At 37.4% G+C, this 16,521-nt stretch overlaps 2 protein-coding genes across 2 annotated transcripts; one reads left to right on the top strand and one right to left on the bottom strand.

The window, feature by feature from the left end:
- The first annotated feature begins 7,726 nt into the window (after positions 1 to 7,726).
- Positions 7,727 to 10,425, top strand: LOC122023442 (protein LEAD-SENSITIVE 1-like). Its single transcript, XM_042581551.1, has 2 exons — positions 7,727 to 7,936; positions 9,613 to 10,425. Exons 1-2 carry the CDS (start codon positions 7,843 to 7,845, stop codon positions 10,290 to 10,292), a joined length of 774 nt encoding a protein of 257 aa, XP_042437485.1. The 5' UTR covers positions 7,727 to 7,842; the 3' UTR covers positions 10,293 to 10,425.
- Positions 10,426 to 10,636: 211 nt separating this feature from the next.
- Positions 10,637 to 12,368, bottom strand: LOC122023441 (protein CANDIDATE G-PROTEIN COUPLED RECEPTOR 7-like). The gene has a single exon (XM_042581550.1). The coding sequence runs from the start codon at positions 12,251 to 12,253 to the stop codon at positions 10,889 to 10,891; it is 1,365 nt and encodes a 454-aa protein (XP_042437484.1). The 5' UTR covers positions 12,254 to 12,368; the 3' UTR covers positions 10,637 to 10,888.
- Between the last annotated feature and the right edge of the window lie 4,153 nt (positions 12,369 to 16,521).

The raw sequence follows: 16,521 nt of genomic DNA on the forward strand, positions 1-16,521 counted from the left end.
ATATCAAATAATAAGGGTGAACCTAACTTAAACCCTTTGCCCAAACACCAAAACACATGGTCGCACGGACCATTGGAATTGCTCCAACAGAAAGCTTGTAAAGAATTTATATTGAAAGCTATGACTAAGCCCCTCTTTTATACTGCATTGGGGGTGCATCAGTTCATTCGGGACGCCTCCATCAACTTTGATCCAATCCTAAGTATTTATCACTTATCTTTTTAGAGGCACCCTCAATAAACTAGAGGCACTTCCCGTGCTGATTTGAGGCCCCCTCAATGCTCTAGAGGCACCTTCAGAGCTAAAGTTGTATCCTTGAACTTTATCTTCTCTAAGGCGACCTCCATCACTTGAGGTGCCTCGACTGTATCAACTCAGGCCACCCTCCATCAATTAGAGGCATTTAGAGTATATTCATCCGAGCTTATTTTTTGCTCCAATTTCTTGCAAAATATGTTAGTCCAAATAATAAAATTACCTATAAAATAGAGGTAACACATATAATAAAATTATGAATTAGATCATATCTAACACGATTAGAATATAATGTTGGTCTCAACTTAAATTTTTAAAATGGATCTAAGTCAGACCAACAACTACAGTTCCACTGGGACTCGTTCTCACTAGATCTCTCTCTTCCAATTGCTTATCTCCACTTTGTAAGTATCCCATGATAGTTTTATGTGATCAACCAAGTTAAGTCAGGTGCTATTATATTTTTATGTCTTATGTCTAAGTATGCAGGAACTTAAGAGCATAGGAAGTTGAGCGAAAGACGCAACTAACGAGAATGACGACACAGGAGAGAGTCGACGGACTTGGTGCATCCGAGGGACAAGGTGCTGCGGAAGAGTACGCTGGCGGACTAGCAGAAAACGTGCGGAGTTTTCAAGGGACAAGAAGTCGGAGCAGAAAACTACTTGAGGAGGCCAAAAAATGGATTCGAGTGAGTCATATTCTGGATGGCCGAGATCACCTAAGTGAACGGAGCAGGATCGGAGCAGAACTAGATAGTCAATGAGATGTTGACTGTCCAAGTGCCCGGACTAGATCCGAGTGCTCGAACCCCCTTGGTAAGCCCAAGGACGCCTCGACACTCACCTCATCGAGGAAGGGTGTCCGACCACCCGGACCGAGATAAAATTTTATCCCATGCCCGTTGCGTAGCCGTTTGCGTGATGATAAGATTTGCCACACTAGGGACGCCTAGAGAGGGTCCGGACACTCGAACCATGCCACGTCAACAAACGGTTGTTTTCGACCAATGAGCTATAAATAGAGGGTCTTCTCCTTTTCATACAACAAACTCAGTACTTCAAGTTCTATCCAGTTCTTCACTTTCGAGCTTTATTTTCGTGTAAAAGGCTTCTCCGCCTCCGACGTTTTGTTCGAGAAAGAGATTTTCTTACTAAGCCTACTTTTCTTGGAGTAGCAATCCTTTGATTGTCAACCAGTAAAAACCTTGCTTATCTCGTACTTATTTTGATTCTATCATTCTGTTTAATTAAGTGTGTAATTGTGTTAAGCCCAATTATTTAAGAAAGGTATTGGTTTGTTTTATTGTGTAGGACAATTCACCCCCTCTTGTCGGCCGCAAGGGACTTACAATTGGTATCAGAGCAAGGTCCTCTCAGAAGGACTAACCGCCAACTGAAGCAAAAACGATGGCCAGAACAAGCATCCACCTGCCGAAGTTTGAAGGAGACTTTGCACACTAGAAGAAAAAAATAGAGGTATATTTTAAAACTGATTTTGATATATTTTTAATTTTAAAAAATGATTTTGCAGTACCTATCGACAACAACAGCGAGTTGAAAAAAGAAGACCACTGAACGAAGAAGGAACAAGCCGAATTTGTGGCAAATGAAAAAGCAGAATTCCATCTGCTAAGGGCACTACCACCATAAGAGGTAAACTGAATTGGAGTTTACGAGTCTGCAAAAGATCTCTGGGAAAAAATACTAGAGCTTCACGAAGGATCATCCGAAGCCAAGCTCGCAAGGAGATATCTACTTCCGAGCCAACTAACGAATCTGCAACTAAAGGAAGGTGAAGCAGTTCATCAACTGCACACTAAGCTAAAGGAGCTAATCACCGAACTCATGAATCTCGGAGAAAAGGTAATCAACCGAGATTTGCTAAGGTATGTGTTTAACGCTTTCCCTAGAACACTTGAATGGTCAACCCTAATAGATGCATATTACATCTCGAGGGACATGGAGGTAAGTAATTTAGAGAAATTATTTTCTACATTTGAAATACATGAAACTAAATGTGTAGATCTAAAGGAGTCCAAACAGAATATAGCCTTAGAGGTAAAAATAGATGAACCAGAGTCTGAAACTTCTTTTGACGATGAAGAAATGACATTTATGGTAAGAAAGTTTAAAAAATTCTTTAAAGCTAATAAATTAAATCAAGTACATGCTAAAATAAGAAAAAGGAGAGTGAGATATTATCACTGTAATGAAGAAAAGGAGAGTGAGATATTATCACTGTAATGAAGAAGGACACATCAAAGATAACTACACAAAACTAAAGAATAAAAATAAGGATAAGGACAAGGATAAAAGATTGATCCTGAAGAAGTATAAGAACCTAAAAGCTACATTGGATGAAACATCAAAGTCAAAAATTAAAGCCTACGTCGGACTTGCGCTAATGGCAAGTCACGAATAAGATGAATAAGCAAGCTCATCCGATATGAGCATTGAGCATAGAGAGTATCGATGAAGGGGAAACAATATTAGAAGAAAGCAGCACTACAGGGGGAGCATCAGATAATGAGATCGACAAGGTAAGTCAGGTACGATCTCTACCTCCAGATAAGTTATTTAAATTTATAAAAATACTGTCAAAATATTCTTATAAATTAGAAATTAAAAATTAAAATTTTAAAAAGGGCAATATGGAATTAAAAATAACCTTAGCAGCATTTTTTCGGTTAGAAGATTTCGACAAGATAAAAATAAAAAATGAAAAATTGAAAGTAGAAATAGAAAATTTGAAGAATTATGCATGCTCACATGTTCAACAAATTAGAAATTATCAAGGACTTAATTGGTATTTTAAATATTATAAGAGTGAAATTAAAAAATTATCACTAAAATATATTTTGAAAAAATTTCTAAATAGTCTAGTAGGTAATATTGGGTTTTAAAATCATACTTAAATTAAAAATTATAATGCACAGCTTTATTTTTAATTTGAATTCATAATTTTTGCTTAAAATTGTCTAACATTTTTTTTCATATGATTTCACTTTGAAATTAATTTGATATTAATTTTTCCGAGAAAGAGGGTTTCATTACTTATCAATATAAAAATTTTCAAATTTTTTTCTATTGAATTATTTTTTATAAATTTTTTAACAAAAATTATATTTTTTAATTTAAAAATATCTTCAGGGTTATTTTTATAAACTTTAATTTTTTTTGTGAAAATTTATTATGTTCTCTATCCAAGTAAATATTTTCAAAAAAATTTTAACTATTATTGAATTTTCTATAAATTATTTATCCAAATACTAATTTTTAATATAAAAAAATCTCAAATATTCAATTTTTAAAAATTTATTTTTTAAAAAAATACTTGCTCTATTAAATTTTATAAAATGTTTTGTAATTTTAAGTTTAGAAATTATTTTTAAATATTTTTTTAGAAAATATAATCTTCAATAGAAAATAATTTATTATTGTCTAAATTAATTTCACTTTTTCATGCAAATTTTATCAAAACTTTTGATATGTCAGCTTAACTATTATAAAATTTTCTTTCAGAATATTTAAACAATTAAAAATAATTTTAAAATTATTTTTTTTCCAAAACCACTTAATAAATCACAAAAGTTCAAATTTTTAAACTTTAAAGTTCATTTTTTTTAATGCTCGTCATTTTTTTTTACCCTTAGAGATTAATTCAGATTTATTTTCAAATTATTTTTCAATATTTTACCTATTTTTAATGTGATGAAAGAGAGAGAGTTAGTGATTAAGTCTAAGGGAAGGGAAATTTTTTTTACATTAAATGTTATTAATTGTATATTAAGTACTTGTTATCTCATTGTTATTTGTTTTTAGTTTACCCTAACTTAACTTCGGTTGTTCACATAAAAAAGGAAGAGATTGTAAGTATCCCATGATAGTTTTGATGTGATCAACCAAGTCAAGTTAGATCATGTTATCTTTTGATGTCCTGTGTCTAAGTGTGCAGGAACTTAAGAGCACAGGAAGTCGAGTAAAAAACGCCGCTAGCGAGAAAGACAACACGGGAGAGAGTCGACAGGCTCGGTGCGTCCGAGGGACGAGGTGCTGCGGAAGAGTACGCTGGCGGATGAGAATGAAGCACGGGGAGTTTCCGAGGGACGAGAAGCCGGAGTGGAAGACTACTTGAGAAGGATGGAAAATTGGTTCGGGTGAGCCCTATTCCGGATGGTCAAGATTACCCAAGCAAGCGAAGTCGGATTGAAGCAGAATTAGACAGTCAATGAGATGTCGACTGTCCGGGCGCTCGGACCCTTGGGTCAGCCCAAGGGCGCCTCGACGCCCACCTCATCGAGGAAGGGTGTCCGGGCACCCAGACCTGCTCTGGGGGCCTTCATCGGGATAAAATTTTATCCCACACCCGTTGCTTAGTCGTTTGCGTGATGATAAGATTTGCCACGCTGGGGATGCCCGGAGAGGGTCTAAGCACCCGGACTGTGGCACGTCAGTAAACGGTTGTATCAACCAGTGAGCTATAAATAGAGCTCTAGTCTTCTCCTTTTCATACAATACACTCGGTACTTCAAGTTATATTCAGTTCTTTACTTTCGAGCTTCATTTTCGTGTATGAGGTTTCTTCGCTTCCGACATTTTGTTCGAGAAGGAGAATTTCTTACTAAGCTTACTTTTCTTAGAGTAGCAATCATCTGATTGTCAACCAGGTAAAAACCTTACTTGTCTCGTACTTATTTTGATTCTATTATTCTATTTAATTAAGTGTGTAATTGTGTTAAGCCCAATTATTTGATAAAGATATTGGTTTGTTTTATTGTGCAGGGCAATTCATCCCCTCTTGTCGCCCGCAAGTGACCTACACACTTACCATTTGCAGATTTACTTGACTTAAGTCAGTTGTCTGGTCATCCAAGTAGACTTCTTGCCAAATATTAGGTTTTAGACTTCCTACCAAATATTAATTTTTCTTTGACCTATCTGGACTTTATTTGTGTTATTTAATCCTTTTGACTTTACTGTACTTCAACCTGATGTCTAGTCCTCTAGATCTGTTAAATTATTTAGTCTGCACACTTAGTCCCAGTATTAAAAAACATATGATCTAACTCAACCATATACTGCTTTTCCACATTATTTACAACCTTTTCCATATTCTTTACTCAAACATATACCACTTCTTCCGTGTCTTTGTCATTTTTTTTTAGATCTCTAGAAGTTAAAATCCCTTTCTTTCTTCTGAAGTTTGTATCATTGCGATTGACTCTTGTTCTTTGTGTTGTTATAAGTAATGAGGTCACGAGGCTGGACCTCGTCCGTGACCTCGCCTCTAGGTCACGAGTCCAAGCCTTGCTTGCGACAAGGTTGGACCTCACCCACAACTTCACGATGAGGTCGGGCCCCTCGTCGTGAGCCCCATGTCTTAGTGTAAATCTACTTGTTGCATGGGTTATCCACCTTGCCGCTTACCATCACACCATGCCTTAGAGGGAGGAGCAGAGTTTGTTTATATTCGTTCAATATATACTAAACCAATTAAATGAACAAAGTTGAACGTTTTATTAAACTAAATGAACAAGTTTGAACTAATTTGCATTAATTGATTAATGTTCATACATAGAAATTATGTGTCCCCTTGATAGGGTTGTAAATGAACCAAGTGTTCATGAACAAGTTTGGTATTCGACTTGGTAAGAGCTTGTTTATGTTTGTTCAATATATATAAGGTTAATTAAACAAACAAGCTTGAACAGCTCGTTAAGCTAAACAAACAAGATTGAACACATATGTGTTCAACTCGTTAATGTTCGTAAACAACGTTCATGAACAATGTTCACGAATCATATTTATTAATAAAACTCTTTTCAATATGTTAAATAAATAATAAAATAAATAAATAAATTTAAATTATTAAACTCAATAACCAATCAAACAATTAAAAATTTCAAACAATCAAACAAACTTAAATTGAAAGCTTGATAGCATCTAAACGAACCAAGCTCAAGTCAAATTTGAATTAAGAGCTTGATAACATTTAAACAAACCAAGCTCAAGCCAAGTTTCAAAGAAGCTCAAGCTCATAAAAAATAAACCAAGTCAAGCTTGAACACTCATTTCAAAAGTTTGGTTTATTTTAAGTTTTGGCTCGGCTTGGTTACCTTATCAAACAAGTTTGACCACTTCAAAATTCGGCTCGGCTCGGCTCGGCTCAGCTTGTTTACAGTCCTACCCCTCGAGACGAATAATTTGACTAGTGCACACACTATCATGAAATCCGAGAATCAAATCTTGGCTATTAGCTAGGTGTGACAGATGTACTGGATACGAGCAAATTATCTTTTACCACCCTATGTAGAGATTATGAATAGTTCATAAATAATATTTACTAACAAAATTCTCATCCATAAATAAATAAAATTCTAAAATAAATTTATATTATGAAGTTGAACCAACCAAATAAATTTAAAAATATAAAAATTTTAAACATTCAAATAATTAAAACTGAGTAGCTTAAACTTATAAAAAAGAGATCCAGTCAAGAATAATTATTTTAATGATTTAATTCATTTTAAATTTAATTTAACTTAACTTGACCCCATTATCTTATTAAATAAATAAGTTTGAATATTACAAAATTTAATTCGGCGTAGCTATAAACGTTAACGAATACGAAGAGCAGAAACAAAAGCGACTATGAATTTTATACAAAAGAGCAGTGCGCATAGATATTTCATCATGTTGTGCATAAAAATCTTGCAATATCTACAATTTGATCTAAATGTGGATAATAATATTTCAACATCTACGATACAAAAATGATGACAAAGGGAAGGTGACGTAAGCAACCTAGATTAGATCCCGACATAATCTTTACAAGACGCCGACTGTTGACCGGTCAATGGATCAAGTGTCCCTAACTGAAATAATTTATTTACGAAATTATTACCCTTTAAAAGCCACTGAAAGTAGTCGTGAAATTTATAAAAGTATTCCAAGTTGATACTGATTTAGTAATTATCTTAATATTTAATATTAAAATTGAGATAAAATCGAATAAATGGGCGGTGATGGCCCGATTAGAATTAAATCCATCTTTATTTTTCTTGTTATTCTTCATGGACGGCATAAATCGAATCTAAATACCGGATAAGAATAATTTCGATTAGATCATTAGATGGAAGTGAAGGGCCGATAAGCAATTTGGTGATAAAATCTTCTTATTTAAAAATTAGTCCTCCATCTTTTATTTTTTATAAGAAGAGGCAAAACAAATATTACTAACCAGACAACGATTAGTAGGGGGCAAATCGATATTTTTCAAACTATTGTAGTCAGTATGAAAATTTTGATATGTTTTCTCCAAATAATTAAAAAATAGAAATTTCTCATTAAACACCGATACGAAATTGACGGTCCAGATTGAATCATGTTCCGGCACGCGGTTTGCACGCGTTCTGTGGTTACTTCGACGTTAATTTTGAAAGCCGATAAATAAAATGAAATAAAATGAAATGAAAAATAATGAAAGCGCTTTAATCTTTTCCATCTCGCGTGATCTCTCTCTCTCCCCTTTCCGACTTCCACAGCAGCGATCGCAGCGGGGACGAGAGAGAGAGAGAGAGAGTAGATGGGGGTTTTGTCCAACAAGATCGAGAGGAAGGAGTTGATACCCGGCGATCACATCTACACATGGCGATCCGCTTACCTCTACTCCCATCACGGTTTACTTCTACTCCCCCCCTTTTCGCTTTAATTGGCTTGTTTTCATGTTTGAGCCAGTGGAAAACCTAATTTTGGGCAGTGAGTCGGATACCATTGTGCTTCTGGAGTTACTTTCAGCTTGGTGTTTGTCTTAAACCAATTTATTTTTTTCCATCGCTGAAATGTGCAAAGTTTAATCTTTGGAGACGGAGCGTTTGATGGTTAGATGCCCCTGCGTTAAAGGGTTTATGGTACTTAGACTGTAGTCCAGTAACTTATTGAGGTAGATCTAGGCATTTGAATGACTTTGCTTATCTTTAGTGCTGCACTTTGTGGTTCTGGAATTTTGGTCTACATTAATGTTAGCGAACTCATATAGGTTTTGAAAATCTCTCAGTTGATCCAGTACTAAAATTGTGGTTTCATAACGGGGTGTCACAGAATCTTGCACTCAGTCTTGCTATCTTGTCGAAATTCAAGTCTAATTTTTGGGGAAAGGGTGTCATATGAGGCCAAATGGCCTCACTACGAAGATAGACAAGTTATTTTGTATTAGATCAGATCATCAAGTTTAGAAGTAGTTCTGGTTTTATACCATTTGTTACAACTTGATCCAGTGAGAAAACTAGCTCATCAACTGGATATACTTGAAGCCTAATTGTTAGACTCCTGCTATTTTTTTTTTCTCTTGCACAAACTCCACTAGTATATTTTATGTGTATTCCCGTAATGCATATTTTGTTAAATATGCTGACTATGCTATCTCTTTCTCTTAAAAAATATGGTAAGCTTGCACTAGCAACAAGTGAGTCACATCTAGTTGAATTAGGTACATAGATCTTATGAAATACATCTATGATCTATAATCATTATGCTTTATTGTTTAATGATGATTGTCAGCTCTAAATGCAACACTCAACTACTTTGATCTAGGTATGGGACCAATATTCTCAGTTTTAACTTGATGAATTTTATCAAATGGTCTAAAATATTTGAGTCCAACTTAATAGAACTAAACGTGCTTATACCTTATAAACTTCTGAATTGTCCAATGCTTTGAAAGTAAATTCTGGCATAACCTGTGTGAAGCTAGCCATGAATTTTTAATAGTGGGAAAATCAATTATTTGCTCATGTTTTTCACTATTTTTTTTTCTGAAAGTGTTGGTGAAGTAAAGAAAGAGAAACAAAAGTTGAAGCATGTGCATGCTGCTTATTTAGATAGTATGTTTGAATGTAATTACCCTAGAAATCTAATTGAAACCTTATATGTATATCACGTACATATTGACCATTGAAATTGAGGCTCAGATTTGAGGGGAAAACATGAAACATTTTAGGGCAGTAATATATTATGAGCAACAAAAACTAAGAGATCTAGCCTTTTCAATGGGATTCAATGTGGCCTACTATCTACCTTGCTAAATGATCTGTCACAAGTCCATAATGCTGCATTTTTATTTCAGAAAAGATGATAGTATGACACAATTTTCATCCAGTATCCTTGCTCCTTTCAAATGACTATTGCATATTTGTGTAGCTCACTTTTTTTTCTGTAGTTTATTTGCATTTCGTTTGCACTGTGCCATGCTTAAGATACATGAACATTGTTTCTTGTTGATGACATATTCTCTTTTTCCAACTAATAATGCAATGTTAATGCATGATGATCGATCATGTTTGTTGTCCTCTTGTAGGGATATACGCCGGAGATGACATGGTCATTCACTTCACCAGAGCAGCGGGCCAGGAAACTGGAACAGGAACCTTTTTGGACCGAATTATGTTCAGTTCCTCTCCATCTCCTACTGGAAGGAATTTGTGTGAACGTTGTGGTGATCAGAGCAGGCTCCACGGAGTAATCATGTCCTGCCTTGATTGCTTTCTTTCCGGAGGCAATCTCTATCTGTTTTGTTATGCAGTCACCCCGGTTTTCTTTTTCACCAAAGCGCGAGGAGGAACCTGCACACTTGCTCACTCAGATTCTCCTGATGTTGTCCTCTACCGAGCAAGATTTCTACATGACAACAATGGTTTTGGCATGTACAACATCTTCAAAAACAACTGCGAGGACTTTGCAATATATTGCAAAACAGGCTTGCTTGTGGAAACAACCTTCAGCGTAGGAAGGAGTGGGCAAATATCGTCCCTGACAGCTGCCTTGACTGCCATTGCCTCCTCCCCTCTTCGCTTCTTGACGACAACCCCTGTCGGATTGGTGGCGGTTTCTGGTACCATGTATTGTGTTGGCCGCTATGTATCTGATATTGGAATCAGGCGTGATGCCAAGGAGATCAATGTGGAAACTCTGGTTGCACAAATGCACACCGGTGAGGTACCTGAGACGACAGGAGCTGCTGGTGTGAACCCCAACTAAAACACAAGCGCGACTTGATTACAAAAGTCTCATGTTGATTCCACTGTTTTGTTTCAGAGACCTATTGCTTTTGAATGCGCTACTGACAAACTTTGCTTGATGAAAAGCGTGGTAAAATTATATGTTTGAAATCTGTCTATTTGATTGGTGCAAGCTTGAAGAGTTCAGGAGATACAAAGCCTTGTTTAGATCTAATTTAGTCATAAAAATGTTATTGTTTGCTAATAATATTAGAATCATTTAAATGTATGGAGCTGTCTCTTGACATCCCCTATAGAAAATGTTCAGAAATATATGTGAAATACAAAAAGGAGATAGTTTATTTACCAAGAATCAAACGCCCATGAACAAAGAAATGAATGATAAATTTCTATTAAGATAAATGTGACAACGTCATTGAGAAACATGAACAAGACAAATCAATAGTAAACAGACATTTGATACAATTTTCTGATTATTATACTTTTGCACTGTTAAATGACTGCTAGGAATTTCTATAATATGAAGTTATGAACTACTGAAGAATGGAGACAAAATCCCACCCTTTTGTTTTTCAGTTTGCAAGTAATCTGAGCAGAAGAATGAATGAATCTTCATCACAATTCGAAGGCATCGTCGTCGAGCTTGAGCGCCTCCGCAGCAGCCTCCTCGTCGTCGTCGTCGATGGCCAAGTAGGGGTTGTGCGCCGCCGGCCTGAACTTGTACCCGGTGAAGACGTAGAAGGCTAGCGTGGCGAGCTCTCCGGCGACAACGCTGCTCCACAGGTAGCGGTAGGAGATGAGGTTGCCGAGAGCGTAGACTCCCACCCTGGTGAAGTAGATGTAGCAGATGACGACGATGTAGTAATGTCGGAAAAGGGTGAGCTTCATGAGGTTCACGGCGGCCTTCCCGTCGGTCCTGGCGGCCTCCCGGAGGTTTTTGATGGACCAGACGATGGGGAAAAGGACGGCGCAGCAGCAGACGACGTCGACGAGGAGGAAGACCTGCTTCCAGGTGACCCAGTCGACAGAGTAGGGTCCAGACTCGTCGATGGCGACCTGGGCGATGTTGGCCACGACCTGGAGGGGGATGACGGCCAAGAGCACCCTCTTCTCGCGGTCCTGGAGGTAGGGTTTGAGGAAAGACCAGCCGGTGCCGATGAGGACGATGAGGGTGAAGAGGGAAATCCCCTTGAGGAAGCTGAAGATGTAGAAGAGGACGTCCCAGCCATGGGCGGATCCGGTGCGGTCGATGTAGGATTTGTCCTCGGCCTCGCAGAGGAGATTCAAGGCTTTGAGAACGACGACCGCGAGCATGAAGTAGTGGATGCGGAAGACGGCGGATTGGCGGCGGAAGAGAATGGCGGCCCAAGCGACGGCGAAGGAGGCGTAGGCGAAGAAAAGGACGGAGTATATGAGTGGGAGCGCGCCCGCGCCGGCAGAGAGGTATGCGCGGCGAGAGGGTTCAGGGAGGTTGAACATGGCGGATCGGACGGACATGGAGACGCGGAGATGGGGGAGGCAGTTGGCGAAGAGGAGAGTGAACTGGGTACTGTTGGTAATGTTGAGGGCGACGCGGAATGAGGTGGATCGAGCGACGTCGACGCCGGAGGGGTTGGGAGGGGGAACGAGGCGGTCGAAGTAGGAGACGACGCGGACGAGCTCCGACTGGAGGGCGCAGGTGATGTTTTGGTCATGGATCTGGCGCAGGACGCGGGGCCAGGCGTCGCGGGTGCAAAGGAAGAACCCCAGCCGGGAGAGGGCAACATCACCTTCGCTGTCGGCGAAGGAGACGCCGGAGACGTTGAGCTCCAGGCCGCCACGGCGACTGAAGCCGAAATCGTCGAAGGGGATGATGGATCGGGCGTCGGATCGGACCTCCATCTCCCGGATCTCACCGCTCGCGGAAGGGACGACGGCCATGAGAGATAACGCCAACGCCAATCCGAGGAGAGGCCTTGCGGATCTGGCCATGGACGCCATATTCTCCGTCTCTCCTCTCCTCTCCTCTTCGATCTGTATTCCTCCTTATCTCTCGCTTCGCTGGTCTATGGCGGTGGTGGACTTTCGAGGTCAGCAGAAGAAAGGAAGGAGAAGGCGAAGCTTCGTCGTCTTCGTATTTGTTTGAAAGATAATTACAATTAGCTCCAAAAGGTTAACCTTATTATTTTTTTGTCCGCGAAAACCTTTTAATTTTAATATTATTTTTTGGGCAATTTACCGATAAATGAATATGAATAGAAGATCAAATATCAATTTTATTATTAAAACATACTAAAAAATATTTTTAAAATTAAAAGGGTTTTCGCTGACTAAAAAATAAGGTTAACTTTGTGGATCTAATTGTAATTACCGTTCAAAATGGTAAATTGTCTGAAAATCCCCAACCCCAATCTGAACTTTGCGGTATGAGAAAATATTTATTATCACTTCAATAAATAAATATGTTTTAACCCTAAAATACCCAAATGCCTCCTATTTTATTCAAACCCACTAGTACCCTCATGTATATATATTATAAGAATATCATTTGATTATCTTCCTCCAACCATTTCCCAACCATAATGAGTTTGATGAAGTGAGAGAATAATGCGAGGTTCGACTAAGACGTAGAATGGGGGGAAAAAAAAAAGAAGTGAAGGACGAATGGACAGTGACAATTACAAATGAGAAGGTACGAAGGAGAATCATACTTTTCCCAATTAGTATGGTTTGTTAATTGTTAAAACTTTTTAGAGTTTTGAAAGTGTTATTGTTTATTTTAGGTTATTGGCAACCCTTTTTTCCTAATTTGTAGGGTTGGTTCTTGATATTGTTAGAGCATCCATAATTATTAGGGATATTTCTTCTAAATATTTGTGGCTCTCATTTCCACATCATTTTTCAAATATTCTACTATTCAAATATCTCAAATCTCACAATAAAATATCCCACCAATCAAATATTTATGGTTTCACCCATCAAATATTCACTCTCAAATATCCCCAATTTCACAATCAAATATCTCACCAACCAAATATTTATGGGGCTCACGCCCATTTGATTAACTTACATTAATTTTAAGAAAAATACAATAAAAGACATATAAATTTAAGAAAAATACTTCTTCATACGAATACAAATATTTTATAAATTTAAAATTAAAATACAGAGATACAAATCATATTAAATTAATAAAACACATAACAATAAACTACAATTAATAAAATAAACATGGAGCAGATAAAATAAATCATAAAAATTCTTGATCGGTCATTATATCATTTATTGTAGATTCCATTGTATCTATTTACGATCTTTTTTAGCGAAGCCCAATGTGATTTTGCTTTCTCCGCAGTTCTCTTTTTAGTTCCCTTATCTTGATTGGTATTGTAGTATGTCACAACTCGTTTCCAAAATGACTCACTCTTCTGGGCATTACCAACTACTGAATCTTCACTCATAATTGTATAGGTCATTGCAAGGAGCTTATCATCTGCCACTGTCCATACTGTTCGCTTGCTATAGTCTTCATCTGATTCGTTGTCCATCTCTAGTGCTTCATTGAGAATAATATCGTCGTTTGCAGTTTCATATGAGAATGGAGGAAATTGTGAATCGGGGGTTGCATAAGGTGTACTTTTATCAGTGTCAGTTGCATCAACACTAGCTCTTCTCGATTCATTTGATTGAATCTCTGGTGATTGAATCGGATTAATTCCATGAGATGGGGCTTGCATGAAATACTGACTACTCTGGGGGCTTGCATGAAATACTGACTACTCTGTTAATATTCTGGAGGATATGTATAAAACGGAGCTCAAGGGACGCCACTCAAAAAATTTGGATAACTTTGGAAATTATGGTAATATGGTGGTGGGTATGGAAAAGGTTGGAAATTTGATAGATGTTGAGTGGGAAATGGAAATTGAGGATTAAACAAATTAGGATGAACTCAAGAACTTTTTTCACTAGAATTTTCATCAATATTTGGAGAGTTGAACAAATCCTTAAAATAAGGACCAGAACTTTTATCCATTTCTCTCTAAATTTTTGATAGACAATGAGTATAAAAGTGATGAAAATAAATGAAAGAAACGATGTATATATAGGGGAAAATAGATATTACCCAACGTTCGAAAAAATGAACGTTGAGATTAACGTTCGCTTTTTTCATGTTTGATTTTTTATTCCAATGTTACTATTTTTTTATATTAAAAAAACAACAAATAATGGTAGCCCACCATTTTAGTGGGCCCCACAAGAGAGAATTAGTACCCGATGATTTCTAATTATCCATCAAATATTAAACAATAACTTCAAATATTAAGAGGGGAGATATTTAAAGAAATATCTATAGGACCGTTGGGCCGGCTGGAAGGGGGGTTATTAGATATCCTGCAAAATCAAAACAAACGAACAACTCTTCCTCGAATTCATTAAGCTAACACTTGTAAAATAAACAAAGCAAATAAATAAAACATTAAAAAGACGATGTACAAGATTTACTTGGTTACAACCGATGTGGTTGTTAATCCAAAGAAGATAAAGCCCACTATCAATCTCCTTCAGGCGGAGAAGCCTCTTACAACGTTGAAGCGCAGAAACAGAAGCTTAACTACAACTCTACAGCATACAAGCGTTGGAATTACAAGTAATGAGTTCGTTTAAAAGCTTCTACACCAAGACTCTATTTATAGCCTTGGTCGGGGCGCCTGGAAGGGTTCCGGGCGCTCTGGGGGGATAAAACATTATCCCCAACGTTCAGAACGCATTAGACGCGTTCTGGTCAAAGATGTTGGTCCGGGCGCCCGGAGGGGTTCCGGGCGCCCCGGGCTGGTCCGGGCACCCCGGACCAGTAAAGTCAACCCATGTTGACTTTTTCATCGGGGACCACTGCTCTGGTTCAGTTCGGCTCGGTCCGGGTCTTCTACTCCGGATTCGCTCGCTTGGGTGATCTCTGCCATCCGGAAAAGGGCTCACCCGAACCCAACTTCCGGTCTTCTCGAGCAGTCTTCCGCTCCGGCTTCTCGTCCCTCGGAATCGCTGCGTGTTTCCTTCTCGTCCACCAACGTACTCATCCACACTCTTCGTCCCTCGGTCGCACCCCGTGCCGACCTTCTCGCTAGCTGCGTCTCTTGCTCCTCGAGCAATCTTCCGCTCCCGCTTTCGCCCCTCGGAGCCACCGCACGCTTCCTTCACGTCCATCGGGGTACTCTTCCGCAGCACCTCGTCCCTCGGACGCACCGCGTGCCGTCCTTCTCGCTAGCTGCGTCTTACGCTCGAGTACCTGTGCTCCTCAGCTCCTGTACACTTAGACACAAGGTTAGAAACAACACAGGACCTAACTTAACTTGTTGATCACACCAAAACAACCTTGGGGTTCCAACAATCTCCCCATTTTTGATGTGATCAACCCAAATTAAGCTAGGGTCAAAAATAAACATGAATAATGAAATAATTTATATTGCAATAACATGCAACAAGATAGAAAAAATTAATTTTTAAAAAATTCTAATTTTCTACCCCCCTTAGACTTGTACTTTTTCTTCTCCCCCTTTGATCACATAAAAAATTGGGGTTGCAAGAAAAATCTAAGGGTTGACACTTAGAAAAAAAGATTTATTTCAATGATTTTCTGGAAAATATTTCTAAGTCAAGAAATATTTCTAAGTTAAGAAAAATTTCTAAGTCATTAAGAACTTTTAGAAAATTTTGAGAACTTTGAAAATTTTTGCAATAATTTTCACAAAAGCAATCAAAATATCAGAGAAAATTTCTAAATTAAAAATAACTTTTGAAAACCTTCTAAGTTTTCGTCATGAAAATTAAGAGTTTTCTTAGTAGAAAACTTTATGTATAAATTTTTTTTTTTTGAACATGTAGAAATAATTTTAAAAAATTCTATACATTTATTTATTCTAATACTTTTATCATAAGGTTTTAAATTTTCATTTTAATTTATCATAATTTCTTAAATTTGAAGTAAGAAAATTTTAACATGTAAAAATTTGTACAAATTGTAACATGTCATTTTCTATTATTTTTTAAATTCCTAATTCGCAAAAATATTTTGATAGTATAAATTCTAAAATAGAATTTTTCAACAATATAATTTGTAAAAATTCTTTCGGCAATGCCTTTACTTTGCAAAATTCTTTCAGGAGAATATTTTGTAATTCGTAGAAGTATTTTTGTCATAAATTCTAATTTGCAAAAATCTGTCGACAAAATATTTTGTAATTAACAAGAATTTTTCGTCAAAACTTTTT

This window comes from Zingiber officinale, chromosome 9B (assembly GCF_018446385.1).
Source record: "Zingiber officinale cultivar Zhangliang chromosome 9B, Zo_v1.1, whole genome shotgun sequence".
In the NCBI taxonomy this organism is placed as follows: domain Eukaryota; kingdom Viridiplantae; phylum Streptophyta; class Magnoliopsida; order Zingiberales; family Zingiberaceae; genus Zingiber; species Zingiber officinale.

Excerpts from the sequence above, each read along its gene's own strand:
- LOC122023442 (XM_042581551.1), top strand. The coding sequence starts at position 7,843 with ATGGGGGTTTTGTCCAACAAGATCGAGAGGAAGGAGTTGATACCCGGC. Across the intron at positions 7,937-9,612 it reads TTACCTCTACTCCCATCACG|GGATATACGCCGGAGATGAC; the intron begins GTTTACTTCTAC and ends GTCCTCTTGTAG.
- LOC122023441 (XM_042581550.1), bottom strand. The coding sequence starts at position 12,253 with ATGGCGTCCATGGCCAGATCCGCAAGGCCTCTCCTCGGATTGGCGTTG.